Source organism: Parambassis ranga, chromosome 13, assembly GCF_900634625.1.
Source record: "Parambassis ranga chromosome 13, fParRan2.1, whole genome shotgun sequence".
Lineage (NCBI taxonomy): Eukaryota > Metazoa > Chordata > Actinopteri > Ambassidae > Parambassis > Parambassis ranga.
In genome coordinates this window covers 12,651,547-12,667,415 of record NC_041033.1, presented here as the reverse complement: position 1 = coordinate 12,667,415, position 15,869 = coordinate 12,651,547, and the positions used below count along the sequence as shown (strand labels likewise).

General features: G+C 44.4%; 1 protein-coding gene across 4 annotated transcripts in view; it reads right to left on the bottom strand.

Annotated features, from left to right (window-relative positions):
• The window catches only part of kmt2a (lysine (K)-specific methyltransferase 2A), a 33,535-nt gene that overhangs the window by 4,791 nt on the left and 12,875 nt on the right, over positions 1 to 15,869 (bottom strand). The window contains exons 6-32 of one of the 4 annotated variants that reach the window (XM_028419909.1): positions 15,147 to 15,835; positions 14,983 to 15,053; positions 14,637 to 14,873; positions 14,401 to 14,547; positions 13,433 to 13,531; positions 13,102 to 13,222; positions 12,865 to 12,978; positions 12,464 to 12,648; positions 12,091 to 12,267; positions 11,861 to 11,971; positions 11,279 to 11,352; positions 8,661 to 8,872; positions 8,476 to 8,570; positions 8,255 to 8,392; positions 8,012 to 8,170; positions 7,770 to 7,881; positions 7,615 to 7,693; positions 7,315 to 7,475; positions 7,092 to 7,238; positions 4,339 to 6,991; positions 1,611 to 4,253; positions 1,395 to 1,466; positions 1,088 to 1,314; positions 909 to 983; positions 629 to 803; positions 168 to 275; positions 15 to 95 (exon numbers count right to left, since the gene is read on the bottom strand). In XM_028419909.1, the coding sequence (XP_028275710.1) occupies positions 15 to 95; positions 168 to 275; positions 629 to 803; positions 909 to 983; positions 1,088 to 1,314; positions 1,395 to 1,466; positions 1,611 to 4,253; positions 4,339 to 6,991; positions 7,092 to 7,238; positions 7,315 to 7,475; positions 7,615 to 7,693; positions 7,770 to 7,881; positions 8,012 to 8,170; positions 8,255 to 8,392; positions 8,476 to 8,570; positions 8,661 to 8,872; positions 11,279 to 11,352; positions 11,861 to 11,971; positions 12,091 to 12,267; positions 12,464 to 12,648; positions 12,865 to 12,978; positions 13,102 to 13,222; positions 13,433 to 13,531; positions 14,401 to 14,547; positions 14,637 to 14,873; positions 14,983 to 15,053; positions 15,147 to 15,835 (9,162 nt within the window). Of the gene's footprint in view, positions 1 to 14; positions 96 to 167; positions 276 to 628; positions 804 to 908; positions 984 to 1,087; positions 1,315 to 1,394; positions 1,467 to 1,610; positions 4,254 to 4,338; positions 6,992 to 7,091; positions 7,239 to 7,314; positions 7,476 to 7,614; positions 7,694 to 7,769; positions 7,882 to 8,011; positions 8,171 to 8,254; positions 8,393 to 8,475; positions 8,571 to 8,660; positions 8,876 to 11,278; positions 11,353 to 11,860; positions 11,972 to 12,090; positions 12,268 to 12,463; positions 12,649 to 12,864; positions 12,979 to 13,101; positions 13,223 to 13,432; positions 13,532 to 14,400; positions 14,548 to 14,636; positions 14,874 to 14,982; positions 15,054 to 15,146; positions 15,836 to 15,869 lie in introns of all 4 variants that reach the window. The other 3 variants (XM_028419907.1, XM_028419908.1, XM_028419910.1) reach the window with 3 other exon arrangements.

Sequence of the window (15,869 nt, the reverse complement as noted above, 5' to 3'; positions counted from 1 at the left end):
ACATGTAAGCTAACCTGTAGACTCCGATGGTTTCCTTTGAAGTGGCCTTGAGTTGTTTAAACCTCTCACTAAGCGGCAGCTCCATGGAGGCACGCCTGCAATGACAGTAAAATATGAACATAATTGTTTTTACTGTAAAACAGTGGATTGTGTGACCTGTATTTTACCTGGCAGTTCTAAGCTGCACTTCCTCATCATCGTCTTCCTGTGGCCTGTATTTCGGAGGCTGGCGATGTTTTGAGGCCAAGAAATTGAACATGTCAAATACAGATCTCCTGGCGGGAAGAACAATGGAATAGAGGAAACACAGATAAAGCTGGATTATTCAAGTCTGCTTTGTTTAAGACTCTTAAGTAAAATAATACCCACACATTACAGAAATTCAAAAGTATCAATTGATTAATCACAAAAAAAGGAAAAAAGGAGGATGGTGTAACAGTTATTACTGTTTGACTGTGACAATGTTTCAAGTGCATAATACCCCTAGAAAAAAGATGTTACTGTTTAAGCGATTTAGTATGTGTCTGTTTACTACAGACTCTAAAAAACAGGCTCTTCTCTAAGCATCCTTGCACATTCTACAAGAATGTCGTATGGATAACTATGTGTGTGTCAGGCCATCGCTAACCTGTGGTGGACATCTGCACGAGCCGAGCCATGGGGGTTGATGGGTGGTTCATCCGTTTCTTCTGGTTTGTGGAAGCGGAAGCGGTAGCTCCGACAGTGTCTGGAGCCATACAGCTGCTCCAACAGGAAGACCACAGCCTCATGGACAACTCCCAGCATCCTCAGTCCATTCACACCTGGGAGGGGAGGTGGAAGATGTTCACATTGAGCTTTCTATTTAGGCTGTCAAATACCAACAATTGTACAAGGAGAAAGATTTTGAAACACTTTTTATGTCTCACCTTCAAAAGAAAGCTCTTTGAGTCGTGCATTGGAGCGAGCTTCCTGCACCTTATCAGTCAGGGATTTCCAAGCCTCTGCAGATGTAAAGAACATTTTTAGATTTTTTAGATTCCGATTGTATTTACAGTATTTTGTGTCAGCCTGTGGGTGGCCATATAGGCAAGTTGTTTCTTCTCACCTTCAATACTCTCACAGCGGATGTGAAAGCCTTCCTCACTGCAGATTTCAAAGATGATTCCCTTTTTGGGTTTGCCATCCAGACCTGTATCCCTGCTGTTGCCATCCTGGTCGGGTGGTGAAGCCAGAGGAAGAGACCCTGCTTTTCCAGTCAGCGATGGTTTGTCTTTTCCCACTACTTTTCCTGACAAAACCTGTCCTTCAGATGTCTTCTTTTTACCAAATACACTAGAAACAATAAGAATCAAGAATTAGAACAGTGTTTTATGATTACTTTGAAAAATATTAGCTGATATTAAGTCTTATACCTCTTGTTGGTCCCCTTATCTGGAGGTTTGCCTGTGTCCATAGGTTCAGGGGAGCTCATGGTCTTGGAGCTGCTTAGAAAAAAAAGGAATTAAAATTATAATATATTGTACTTTATTGAACAACTTGACCAGGGTATAGTATACATGTAAATAGGAAAAGTGATGCAGCACATGAAAACATTCATTTCAGGCAACTAAAAAGTCAGAGTGCCTCACCTTGTGTTTAAGGAGGTTAGCTTTCCTGCAGGATTGCTGTAATGCTCTTCTGCCTGAGAGGCCTTGAGCTTTTTTCCACTGTTCACCTCTGGATTTTCTCTGCTCCTCTTTGCTTTTTGTTTGCCCTTTTCTGCTCCAGTAGCTGCAGCTGACACTGGTGCAGCTGGATTAGATAGTCTGGGAATAGGAGTGGTTCTGCTCGCCTGGGTGTGGCCAGAGTTTTGTGTTTGTGTGAAAACTCCAACAACACATCCCGTTGCAGTGCTCAGAGTGGTTGATGGGTTGGGAGCTAAGGGAACAGTTTTGTTTGGACAGGAGTCCACAGTCTGGGTTCTGTTAATGGGGTGTGACTGATGCTGTAGGTGGACATTACTGCCGTCTGTATCTCCTTGTGGGTTGACAGCCATGCTGATAGTCTGTTGGGGAGGTAAGACGCAGATGCTGCTGGCTATAGATGTCTGAACAGAGGTGCTAAGCTGTGACATAAGAGGAGTTCCTCCTGCTGATTGAAGGACCATTGGCTGATCTGACAGGCCCAATCCATGTGGACTTGCTTTAAAAAGGAGGTTGCTAATCGGCCCTGTGATCTCAGCAGAGCTGAGAACGGGTGTGGAGAGTGAGACTGATGCCGGTGCAATAAGGCCAGCTGCACCACTAGGGGGAACAGACACAACATTCAACACTGACTGACTGGGAGTAAGACTAGAAACGGTGCAAGGTAAAAGATGAGTAGAGGAATCGTGACCGAGGATTCCAGACTGGGCCGCACCAGGAATCCTCTGCTGTAGGAGAGCAGTGGGATCCAAGTACATAACCCCACCTGATTTTGGTCTTTTGATAATATTAGGAACTTTCCGTTGGGATGTAGAGAGAGTGCCTAACTCAACGAGGCCACCCGGTTGGCCAGGGATGCTAGCAGTAAGCTGAGGGGAAGACAGGTTGATGAGGGTCATGTTGTGAGGGGCTACCTCAGAAGGGGCCAGAGTGGGCTGGCTACGGGAGCGGGCCAACTTTTTGGTTTTTCTTGGCAAAAGACGGGAGATAGGCCTTTTCTTACCATGAGCAGAGGCAATTGCAGTTGGGGACGAAGTGAGGGAAGAAGGACTGGAAACTATGGCAACACTGGGACCTATCTCATGTGGTCGACCTGCCTCTGATACCAGAATTTGAGACTGGTCATGGGGCTGAGAAGGTAAACCAATGAGGAGCCCCGAGGTGGTACTGGGGATTCCTGTCTGGAAGCTTGTTTGTGTCTGTCCGGTAAAGGTGTGAATCTGAGAGGGGTGAGTCATGGTGCCAAGGACTTTGCCACCAGCAGGAAATATCGACTGGGCTGATGATAAGCCAGCATTCAACCCTGTGGCAAGTGTCATGGAGCTCAGCACTGCAGATGAACTAGTGTCCATCACTCCTGTGGCACTTATTTTTTGGGTGACACCGTTAGGGACGGTCTGAAGCACATAAAGAGGCTGAAACTGCTGATTGACAACAATGAGCTTGTCTGGGCCTGGTTTGATGACTGCTGGGCTGGAAACCTGAGCCTGGGATGGTCCTGGGCCCGGCACGGGGCTAGGGCTGCCTGCAGCTGCTGCTGCTGAGGCTGGAAGGTACTTTTGACCCTGAAGAGGCAGTGAGGGAGAATTTGGCATACCGGGAGTACCAGAACTTCGGGGAACATCCTGATTAGCTGGAGGTTCAACTACCTGGCCAATAGCAGGACTGGGAATAAACTGCTCAGGTGTCATGTGACCTTCTGTGACCTGTGTATCTCTGTTTCCCAAAGTTGTAGCATCATGCTGATTCTCAGATGGTGACACACCCGGCCCTGCTCTTTTCTTGTCCCCACTCTTTTCTCCACTTATTGTCTCTGGGTCAGAGTTCAAGCCCAGCATGGTGCGATCTGAGGTATTTGACATGAGAGTTCCAGCAGTGTGGTTCTGACTGGTGCTGACAGTAGGGCTGCGTGTGGTGAGGACAGAGAGGTCAGAGGGGAGCTCTAGAGGCAGATACGGCTCTTCTACAGATATGGAGCTATTCACACTGCTCTCTACAACCCCTCCGCTTTCAGCACTGGGCAGCTGCTGCGAAAAATCATCAAACAAAATGTCCTTACGCCTGTTGACATCCACCCCAACATAACCTTCATCCAGCAGCAGTTCTGAGGAAGATGGCTCGGATTGCTGACCCAGAGCTGGTAATGACATGGAAGGCGTGTTTAGGACAAACTCCATGATATCTGATGGCAAAATGTTGCCACAGTCATCACTGTTGTTGTTGTCCGAGTCAGATTTAAGCAGGTCTGTGCTGAGGGATAGTTGGGCCTCAAGAGGATCCTGACCCTGACTTTGTGGCTGGGACTTGACCCCTCCTCCTAAAGGAAGGCAATTTTCTTTCTGGTTCTTTCTGCCTTCTCGTGTGCTGCCACTTACAGCACCAGTATTATTTTCAGCTTCCTTGTTTGTGTCAAGAGAGTCAGGTTTCTCAGTGTGCCTTTCTCTTGCCCTCCTCCTAGTAGTGCTTTTATGTGGGGTAGAAGAGGTGGTGGCTGTGGTCGTTGTGGTGCTGGTGGTGCAGATGCTGGTGTCGCTTTCTGAGCCATCATCAACGCCATCAAACTGGCCGATGCGCTGCTTACCTATGGTCCTATTAAAGAAAGTAAAACCAATGTGTCATACTAAGACAAAATCACAGATATTTGATTATTTTATCAAAAGTGTGTACTACTTACAAAGCACTTAGCATTTCCTCTTCAGCTTTTTCTTGAGCCCTTTGTTGTTGCTGCTCCTCGTCTTTAAGAAAGCGCTGAAGCTGGGATCCTCTTCCCAGACACTGATCGAGTCCTTCTATAGATGGTAGGCCCTCACCAGGGTTGATAATTGTTCGGGTAAAGTTGTAGTAGTAAGGGTCCTTACCCCTGTGTTTCATCCCACTGTCTTCATCCTCTCCACTGTCCCCCGACGAAGATGTGGTGCTCATATCATCTGCTCCATCCACTTGCCCCTCAGCTGACTTTTTGCGACCACCTGTCCTCCTCTTAACTATGGCTCCAGTTCCATCTCCGCTCCCATAGAAAGGGAGGTCCTCTTCACCATAGGAACGAACGGCATAAAAGGGTGTGAGGCCAAAAAACATGTTTGAGCGTGCACGGGCACTGCGTCGAGGGTAACGTCGCTTTGCTGAACTTGACCCGTCACTGTCATCCTCATGATGTTTATCCTCCATACTTCTATCATTGTCATCATCTGGGCCATCACCCTCATCCTCAGTGCCTTGAGTGAGAAGGCTGTGGTGATCTCGGAGCTCAGTGCATGAGTGACCTTTTGTCATATCATCATCTTCTGTCTGAGTCTGGTTGTCAGATTCAGAGCTGTCACTACTGCTGGCGGACGGTGAGGAAAAGAGAGCAGAGCGTGCAGACCGACGGGTCCCCTGGCCTGCAGGAGAGACTGTGGAGGCACTGGTTGTGGGGCAGAAGGAAGAAGAAATGCTGCCAACCGTCCTGGTCCCATTAGGGTCAGTCTTTGTATCAGTCTTCAGTGGAGTAACAGTGGGGGCTTTAACTCGTTTTTTCTCTCTAGAGGACAATGGAAGCTGACTGGCAGTTTGTTTGGTATGAGACTGGGAAGAGGTCTTTACTCCTTTCTCTGTCGCTATCCCAGCCTGCAGCTGCTGTAAATTGTCCAGACTGGAGCTGTTCTTCCTCTCTGGACAGGAGTAATTTTCTCTGCTCTTTGAGGACTTCTCTCCACCCAGATTCTCATGCTTCTCCCCCTGAGCCTTCCCATGGGCTTTGGTGCTGTTTCCAAGCATAGGGGCTTTGCTGTTGCTGCTGTTATGTGAGCTGGGGTTGGAAGCATGTGTGTTGGAGCTTCCAGTAGCTTTAGTATTGTTGTTGAGCGGAATTTTGTTGCTGCTGTTGCTGTTTTGAAGTGTCTTTTCTCTATCGCGGTCTTTGGACACATCTCTGCTGCCTGTTATCTTAACTTTGGGATGTTTGTCTTTGGCAGCTGAGGCTGTAGCTGGGGAAGCTAGGAGCATTGAGCCTCGTTTAACAACATCATCTTCCCCTGATGTCCTTGATGACCACAGAGGCTTCATGGCTGCTGCTGTTGCTGGACCTGATGAGTAATCATTTGATTTCTGGGAATTTGACTTCTGAAATGAAGGCTGTGGAGAGCCAGATTTCCCAGCAATTGAGTCTTTATGGAGTGAAGATGGTATTAGATTTCCAGTGCCACTACTACTCTCCTTCCCTGAGCTGGCTTTGTCCTTGCACTGGTTGACGTTGAAGGTGGACCGGTGACGCGGCAGCAAACTGAGGCTTGCAGAAGCATCCTGGTCTTTGCTTCCATGTTTTCCTTGTTTGTCTGTCTGTTTAGTGCTGCCACTTCTCTGCTGACTGGTAAGCACAGCTGTGCCAACAGGAGGGGAAGACTGGCCTGAGCCTGCAGGTGTCAATCTTGGGTTCTTACTCTCACCTCCTGCCTGTCTCAACTGACCACCAAGGTGAATATCTTTCCCTGAGCCAGAGTCTTTGTTTCTCTCTGTGCTTCTATAAGTGGAATCTCTAGACGGAGGTCTACTCTTTTCAGAGTCTCTGCTAGGAGGTCTGTCTTTACCTTGACCTGAGTCTTTTCCTGTTTCCCTGCTATATTGTCTATGCTTCTCTGACTCCCTTCCTATATCTCTACAAAGGGACCTAGTTTTGTCCATGTCCTTATAGTTGGAATCTCTAGAGGACTTTCTCTTGTCTGTTTCTCTGGTGTTTGAATCCTTGCTTGCATGTCTCCCCTTTTCAGAGTCTCTGTTTCCCTGCCTCCCCTTCTCTGAGTCTCTTGGGGGATCTCTACTGTGTGGTCTTCCTCTTTCAAATTCTTTCCCGCTCAAGTCTCTACTCAGTGGTCCCCTCTTTTCTGGTTCTTTGGCTGATATTTCACCCTTATCAGAGTCTTTTTGCCCAAGTTCTCTGGATGTTCTGCTCTTGTCAGAGTCCTTGGTAGCTTGGTCGTGACTTGAAATTCTCGCCTTGTCTGCATCTCTCAACACGTGGTCTCTGGATACTTGCTGCCTGTTTCTCTCTGCAGAAAACTGTCGACCTCTTTCATCATCTCTCTGAACTGAGCTCTTTGCTGAGTCTTTATTGAAATGTTTGGACTTTTCAGGGTCTCTGGCAGGGGAGGGGATGAGGGGAGGTGGTGAAGTTAAGGGTCGTGAAAAAATCTGTAGAGGGGAGGTTATCCCCCTATGTCTGCTCAGCTGGTGAATAGGAGGGGAGAGAGAAGGGGAACTGTGACGACGTGTGTCACTATTCCGCATGCCAGACTTTACCAGGGAGTCTCCCACTGTCACAATCTCATGGCTTTTGGGTTGCATGGCTACTCCTGCAAGGTAAAGAAATTTTAAGTGAGAGACTACTAACTGAAATACATTATTCTATCAAATCAAAGCATTAAGAATTAAGAAATGAATTTATTTTTGTACCTGTAGATGGCATGGGTCTGGGACCTAATGAACGCTGACAAGGGGGGTAGCTGGGGTGTCGGTTCCTGGTGTAAACCCTGAGCTTAGGAGTGTTGGTTGGGGAAAGTGTGTCAGAGCGCCTTGGTGATTCAAATGGATCAGGAAAGTCTAAATATGGAAAGAAGTGAAAGTTTAATATCACCCCTAGTAGCTACATATTGAAATCTGGACTATGCAAACTCACCTGTAATGGGAGGTGGGCTGTGTGCTATTGTGCGATTCTCTTCAGGAGCCATCATGCCCTTCAGGTCAGACTCTGCCACTGGAGGGTGACAAACTAGGATCCTACAGGTATATACACAGCGCTTTCTGGCATCTAAAGTACTCCAGTACACCCTTGAGCACCTGAAGAGGAAACAGTTTATTTAGTTTGTCTCAATTTGGCAATGCTAATTTTCTCTAGCAGTTAACTGGTGTAAAAATGTCTGCTGGATTTTGAAGACAACCTTCAAGAGATACATTAAAGTATAAGAAAACTACTCACTGGTATCCCACAGGAAAAAGTTTGCGCTTGCAGTCTGAGAGTTCAGTCAGTATTCCCAAACAATCGATGGTCATGGAGCCTGCAATGATTGTATTAACATCAACCCACTGTAGATACTGAGATAATTATCAACATTAAACAACAACAACATTTACCTATCATCATGTGGACATTTTCAGGTTCCAGTCCTGCCAGCCACTTCCTCCTTAGACTTATGCCCTCCAAGTCCACCAGGATCCTACGTGTCACCTCAAACCCAGACACCACCTCAAGAAAAAGGGATGAGAAAATCAAGAAAATGAATGGCCTGATTTTTCCATCTATATACTTTCTGCTTGGTTGCCAACTACTTCATAGTAATAAAATGTTGTTTTACAGGGAAATGAGACTCTCTTACTTCTCCTTTGATGAGATCTCTGTGCTTTGGACAGTAAACTTTCTTGTCTTCCAGGAAGACGCAGTGGCTTTGGCGAGCACACATGAAGTGGTAGTTATTGGTGCAAGAGGTGAGGCAGCAGCTAACTGTGGCCCCTGGCTTTTGACACTTCTCACAGCACTGAACAGAAACAACAGAATGAACAGATTGTTATTGTCTACAACAAATGTGTATTTAAAAGAGCAGGACAGTGTCCTGTCTTACCATCAATTTTCCCCTGAGAACAGCCATGTGAACATTTTTTAAAGAGCCATCATCATCCTCGAACACCTCGGCAGACCACAGAGCACAGTTCACATGGGTCCATTCATTCTGACCGATATACAGCAGCCTGCCACCCTCCTAAAATATACAGACATGTTGTAAATTACACAGACTCAGCCTCATCTGCATTACAAGTGAGTTCAGACTAATCATTGACTCACATTAGTGTTCTCGTCTCCATACTTCAGGCACAGAACACACTGCCTGTTATCAGTGACACCTGGTGGTGGAGGGAGCTCTGGGATGTCTTCACGATCTGTAGATAGAACATCAAATTTGGGTAAAAAAGGTCCCAGCACAACAGTATTTATGCAAGTATTTTCAACATATTTGTGGTTTGCCTCACCAGGCAAGAGTGGTGGTGGTGGGGGTAAAGAAGGAGGAAGGGGAAGAGCGGGTGTGGGAGAATCTGGTTCACCAGGCGTCTTGGGTCGGGGAGCTGGGATGATCTTTTTCATGAAGTGCGGGTGCTCAGCACGGGAAAGCTCCTGTCTCTCCTGCCACTGGGCGTAGTTGTGGTCCAAAGATGGAGGTAGAACAGCATTAGGAAGGAGCCCACTGCTGGAAGAAACAATGGCATACAAAGACATGCAGCATTAATTAACAACCTATTAGTGAAAATCCTCACTGGATAAACTGTGAGGTCATCATTGCTTTATTGCAGAGGAGCAAGTGTAAAAAACCGAGCAGTATTAAAGACAACCACATGAGTCATGTGTGGGTTTTCAATTTCATTGAAGCCTTAGGTCATGAAGAATACTCAAAGAGCACAAGATTCCAGTCTGTGTGGTTGGGATTGTTTTACATCAAACCCTGAACAATCACCTCACAAACTCAAGATCTACAGGTGGTATTATGCACCTTTGTGGCATAGGTTGGGGGTTTTCCTCTAGCTAATGAAGTGATGGAACAATAATAGTTATATTTGTTGGCGGGAGGTGCCACCATTGAGACCACTGCCTCAAAGCAAGAAATTTATTTTTCTATAATAAAAGTGTCAATGTGGCATGATTTTAAAAAGATGTAAATGATATGTTACACCATCATGCATATAATATTGAGATCTTAAAATGTTTCCCCAAGATATTAAATTTCTTCCGAGCAGTTATGTGAGCAGTGACACCACTAATAAATATTCACATCCAGTGAGTTTTGCCAAGTCAAGCAAAGCTGGGCAATTGGTGTGATGTGAAGTTTCACATTAAATAAGCCAACAGAGGCATACACCGTAAGAGCAAATCCATCCAGCGATGGCCACAGAATCCACTGGATGGATCATTGATTTTCTGGACTGGAGCACTGATACAATACACAACAGACCAAACTGACATGCAAACCACAATTAGACCACAAATATGCATCAAAGAGCCTTGAAGTGAAATGTGACACTGCCATAGTTTGCCTCCCACAGTGCCTAGAGTTGAGGCAGAATAGAAGAGCTGACAGCTAAATATAAATAAGTGAACGAAAGAACGAGTGTGAATGAGTGTGTGTGTCAGACAAATCCCAAAATGCAGGGCAGTAATGGAAAGGAGCACTGAGCTTAGAGCTAATCCTAGTAACAATAAATACTAAGTCTATACAGCATCAATAATCCAAAACTACTTCATTTTAGATTCTTGATATAAAGCCACTAATCAATACCTGCATTCCACTAGAAGTAGATTTCAGAGAATTTATCAGTGTGAACAAAGTAAACAACATATACATTGATTTAACTGATCCCATGTAATCTCTAGTCAATAAAGCAGTAGATATTTAAGAATGACATTGCACTGTGTTATTGACAGTGAATGGGTATCCAGACACCAGAACATTGTCAAGTTGGACATCATTAAATCAGGAGTTAAATGATTACTGCAGCTTTAAGTAGTAGCCAGTAGGGTTGGGTGGTATTAAGGTATTAAGGTATGCCGGCGGGGCATACAGGTAGTGACGGTATCATTTTTAATACAGTCAATAAAAAAATGCAATGTACTTATATAGAAGATAAGGATCAAATATTAAACATATTTTATTTGATGCGGTGTGTGGTTGAATCTTCAGTTTTACTTCAGTAGTATAATATATTTTACTTTTGGACACGTTTGATAAAGTTTATGAACATGCCGTGAAAGTACGGAGAAGAGAGAGAGAGAGAGAGAGAGAGAGCGAGAGAGAGAGAGAGAGAGAGATAGTCGCACCTGTGACCTGGTCGCAACTTCTGCGCTTTAGAGGATGAGCCAGAGCTGAGATGGTGTTTAGTTTTTAAACGGCGTAGGCACAAGCCAACAGTTTGGTGCTGTCTGATCTCTCTGGCCTCTACACCAATGTGGAGGGCATTTGATACCGACCCAGGAGGACAACCCTAGTAGCCAGCACCTTTAATAACAGTTACTTTCATGTGAGAGGTGTCTACATAGAATCACCTGTCTGATTAAGATGTTGAAAGACTCAAAGCTCAAAATGACTATCATATGACATCCTGGTCTAGCCCCTTGGGTGTTATTTTCACTAAGCATCTTCAAGGTTGTTGATACAGTCAGCCCACACATTGTATAAATATTAGTTCACTGATTTCTGGTTCCTTTCTATATACAGATGATGATACAGCTTCTCCCAAAAAGCCACATCTTACTCCACATTTCAATAATTATAGAGCAGTTCTTGAAAACTGCAGTTCTCCAAGGTTTTTGGACAGGCTCATATTACAGGAGCATTAACGTCCCATTTTCTTCTCTGTAATTACAAAAACAACTTGCACTACATGTTTAGAAAATAATGGGACATCACAGTCTTTACAATACTATTAAGACTGAAAGCACTACATGACTAAATGGTAACTTTCAAATGTAAGTGATTTTAGTGAAAGCTTTCATTTCACAGATTTTCTTTAAAATGCAAACTGCTAAATTATACTTATCGATGGCTCATATGAGTGTGGAGTGACACAGAGCAGGCAGTAAACGCTATGTAATCACTCACTTGGCTGAGACTTTTTGCCTTTCCCAGAACCTGGACTCTTTCACTTTGAACCATGGGAAGATTCGGTCCATTTGCTGAAACAGAAAACATTTCATCAAACTTGCACATTACCCTACTGGAGCACCTGCACAGACCTGCACTTGAGGTAAAGTCCTCAGTTACTGATAGTGCCCTAACTTGATCAGAACACTTACAGGATCAGTATAATGTTGGGTAAGCTACTAGGTGAAATGGAATATAACATTATGTTTTTATCATTGTATTACATGTAACTAGTTTGGAACTGACCCTTTGTATTAACATTACAAGCTGAGCTGATCCTTTTCCACGGATTCTGCCATCCTGCCACTAAATCTTTCTTAATTCTCAAAAACATTTACAAGTGAAAATCTGCCTAAGAAATTTCACTCCCCCTGTTATCCCGCAAAAAGGTTTATGGTTAGAGTCAAAATAAATAAACTTTACAAACAAATTGCTTAATATGACAGTGAATAATAATATAGTAAGCAAAGTATGTACAACTGACCTATGACCTTGTGGATTTGTGGCGCTATTAAACATAAATTAATCAGAGGTTCTTACCCGAATGAAGAAAGATTTCAATATGCTGTTGGCTTTCCTGCTCTCAGGCTGGCCTCCATCACTGTTAATGGCTGTCTGAATGATTCGCACAATGTCATCACTAAATTCCAGCTGTGAGAAAAATGGCATGTGCTTGCATTAAAACAGTGAAGTGCAACACATGTCTCTGAAACAGCACCAACTCCAGTTCATCAGAATATGCGGAGATCCTCATACAACAAGAAACTTACCAATGAATTGTAGCGGCCTAGATCCATCTTTCTCTCGACAGACTCCAGGTCTGGAGGAGAGTCACTTGGAGGTGTGGGTATGACTTCTGTTAGGACCGGAGGATCTGGGCCCTCTGGGGAACGACGGGATGGAAGACTCTCCTCCGTCTCCGGATTCAGCTCTGGAGGCTTCACCGCCTGCATCAAAGCCAGAGAGTGAAGCTCTCATCATTATGTTTAGTAAGCAGAGATTGCAGCTCTTATATCTGAATATCTGGGCATATCAATATTTACTCTGTATTCAGGACGACAGCAGCATCATATGGTAAAGTACACTACATACAAAAAAACCAAAAAATACTTAATCACATTGACTTTCACATAAACACCTAACCTGTCGGTAGCGTAACAGGTGTGTGGATGTGCGTGAGTTGAGAAGTGCCATAAGGACATGGCGAATGCAACCCTGAAGCTCTCTCTCCAGCGCCATCCTCCACTCAGCCGGATGCCGTTCGGTGCACTTGGTACACGTGTAAGCAACGTTCTCTGGCAGCTTTGACAGCAGTTCATACATTTCATCTGAGGGGCAGCAAAATGACACGTCATTATTACTCCCATTAATACAGGGTATCATCTTTCAGGATATCATCACCATGACAGAACGCACAGGACAGCCTGTCAGTCATCTGCTCTGACAACTGAGGCTAATGGAGTTTAACAAGCTGTTCAGACTCAATGCACAGCTCCACTTGTAAGAAATGTGACAACCTTGTGGCCCATTTGGGTCCTACTGACCGGTAAGATTTTCACACTTGGCATGAACCCAGTGTTTGCAATGGCTACATTCCATCATCTTGCTGTCATAGTCATCATCATCGTAGCACTTATCACAAAGCGGGCAGAAGTTCCCTAAACAAAAAAGCAAATACAGTAAGTTTAATATTATTATTACAGTCATATACAGTATTATCCTGTTTTGATGATAAACTCAGAATGATAGTGGAGACAGTGAAGACACCATTAATCACTCACCTTTAGCAAAGAGTTTGGCACAGTCATGACACATGGAGAAATCATGTGACCACTGAGCATCCCAGGACTTTCCAGGTTTTGTGGCTCCACAACTCTTACAGCGCACACATTTGGTGCACACCTGAAAAGACATAAAGCATACAATGGTTACAAGTTAGAGAGTAGTATTTCAGAATAAATAAATAAAATGAGAACGCCTATGAATTTATGTGCCACAATCTTGGGAAACTGGAAAATATGTGGAAGGGGAGGGGTAAAGAGAAAAATGTGCGATCTTAATGCTCAAGTTTTGCCATGTTACTATGTTGTGTGGTGAGGTGTGTATCTATACCCAGACTCTCTTCTTCTTCGTGGGTCTAGTAGGGTGGTTAGGACCCAGGCACTCTGGGTGATAGCTGTTGCGGCACTTATTGCACTCTAGCAGCTGCTGCTACAAAAAGAAAGGCCAAAATTGAGTTGAGATTTTAACTTCAACTTTAAAAGAAATGAAGCCAGAAATGTGAATCTTTTTAAGTTTTAGAGGGACTCAGATGCAGTTAAAAAATGAATGCAAAAGTGAACACAATTATCCCAAGTGAAGACTTACACACAGTTAACATACACCTACTGTTCATACATATACAGAATAAAATGCCACAGACATTTAATAAGTGTTTCATGACACTTCCACCCTATATTTGTCTGGTAATTACACACTGCCTAAGGTTAAAGGTGTAGTAAGTACAGGTTTTATGACCATCCACCACAAAATATTTGTGATATGATATATCTGCTGTAGTTTGGCTTGCCAGCACCCTCACCAGGAGCTGAGTTTTCAAGTTTTTAGGCCTGTGGAGTCAGGGAGCCAGAGACCTGCTGGTGTTGAGACAGCTTTTTGGTCAGAGATAACAGCCAATCTAAGTAATGAATGGCTTTATGCTCTTTGGGCAGACATTTTTATCTGGTTATAAAGAATCTATTTTCCTAAATTGCCACCTGCTTGGGAACGATCAATAACCAACAAGATCATGCATCTTATTAACATATTGGTATGCATGGATGCGTTGCTTAGAACAAATATATTCATACATAATTCGAAAATAGTAACCACACAATGATCACATCATGCATATTTTATGCAGGGCTCAAGTTAAAATATTGAAAGCATGGCAGGAATCCAAGGAGATGATTAAATTCTGTCAGTTGGTAATGCCAGAAAGCATCTTTCTAGGGAAGATTCACCAGTCTTTACTGTCAATCAGAAATAAGCCCCCTTTGTGTAGGGCTTTAAAATGTAAAACAATGAACTGAATGACTTACTTTAGTCTTCTGGTGCTGGCGGCCGCAGGCCTGGCAGTATCGGCATCGTCGACAACACCAGTTCTCAAACTGTTCCTGGAGAGGGCGCTCTGCCTCTCCCAGGCAAAACAGATGGAACGGTTCACAGCATACCTGACAGAAGACAAACTATAGATAGAGAAATGTGACAGTTAGAATGTGGGTTCAGCCATTGCTCTGACAATAGGAAATGCTTAAAAAAATATACTACATTTTACCTCTACATTTCCACTGCTCGCACATAAGAAGCAGAGCACCCTGGGTGTAACAGGCACAGAAGTGAGTAGGCTGAGGCCACCAGCCTCCCACACCTTCTCCGCATCATGGTCCCTCTTGAAATCCACTCTAATACGATGCACTCCGTCGCAGGGCGCTCTGGACTTCACCTGGCCCCTAGTCGAGGGAGTGCTAAGCCAGTTTAAAGTACTGCTGCTAGGAGGTTTAGTAGTCAGTGGCTTCATATGTTAATCAAACAGAAGAGAAGAGAGAGAGAGAAGAGGATGAACATTTGAAAATTATAAGTAAAAATTTAAATCCATCCAATCTCTCTCAGTGACCTCTTACCTTGTCTTTTGGTCTCTGTTTAGGAGACAGAGGAGCAGAGCGAGATGTTGGCTTCTTCACCTGTTTTGGCTCTATGGACAGATCATAAAATTTCCATAAGAACAAAGTATAAAATACATATCATTTTAACATGAATATGAAAAAAGATGCAATCAGTTGCCTACCTGTATCTGAAATTGTTGTGGTGGAGCCCTGCTGTTGTGATGAGTGCTGCTGTTTCTTCTTGGGTTCACCCAGAGAAATCTTTGATGAAGTATCCTTTTTTGAAGGTGCCTGATTTGTAAGTGGCCGCTGCTGTGGTTGTGACAATTGGTGAGACTGTGTCGACTGGGAGGGGGAGCTCTGTGCTGATGATGACGTGGAAGAGGACGACGAGGATGAGGATGATGATGATGAAGTGGAAGAGGACGACATTGAGGTGGAAACTGGTATAGAGTGCTGTGGCTTGTGTCCCTTTTTACTGGGGACAGTGCTCGTGCCTGAAAGTTGTTTGGAGTCCGGTGTCAGAGCTGGAGACTGAGCCTGGGCTGTGGCTGTGTTGGGGGTCTGAGGGGGATCAGATGGGACAGGGGAAGATGCAACGGCTGGAGATGATTGTTTTGATAATGGTTGTTGTTTTGATTTCTCCTCTCCCAGCTTAAGGGGAGGGGTTTCACTTTTTCTACGCGAGGGCTCCTCTTTTGCTGGAGCAGGAGAAGATTTGGGGCCAGACTCAGAGTTTGCAGTTTTTACTGGGTTGACAACCTCTTTCTTCTCGGGCAGCTTGTTCTTTTTCTTGTCTTTTTTGCCTTTGCCTTGCTTTTGAAGAAACATCTTTGATGGCATCCACTGTAAGTTCTGACACTTTCTCATCCTGAAAAAAGGCAAGAATTTGTTATAAAAGCGTT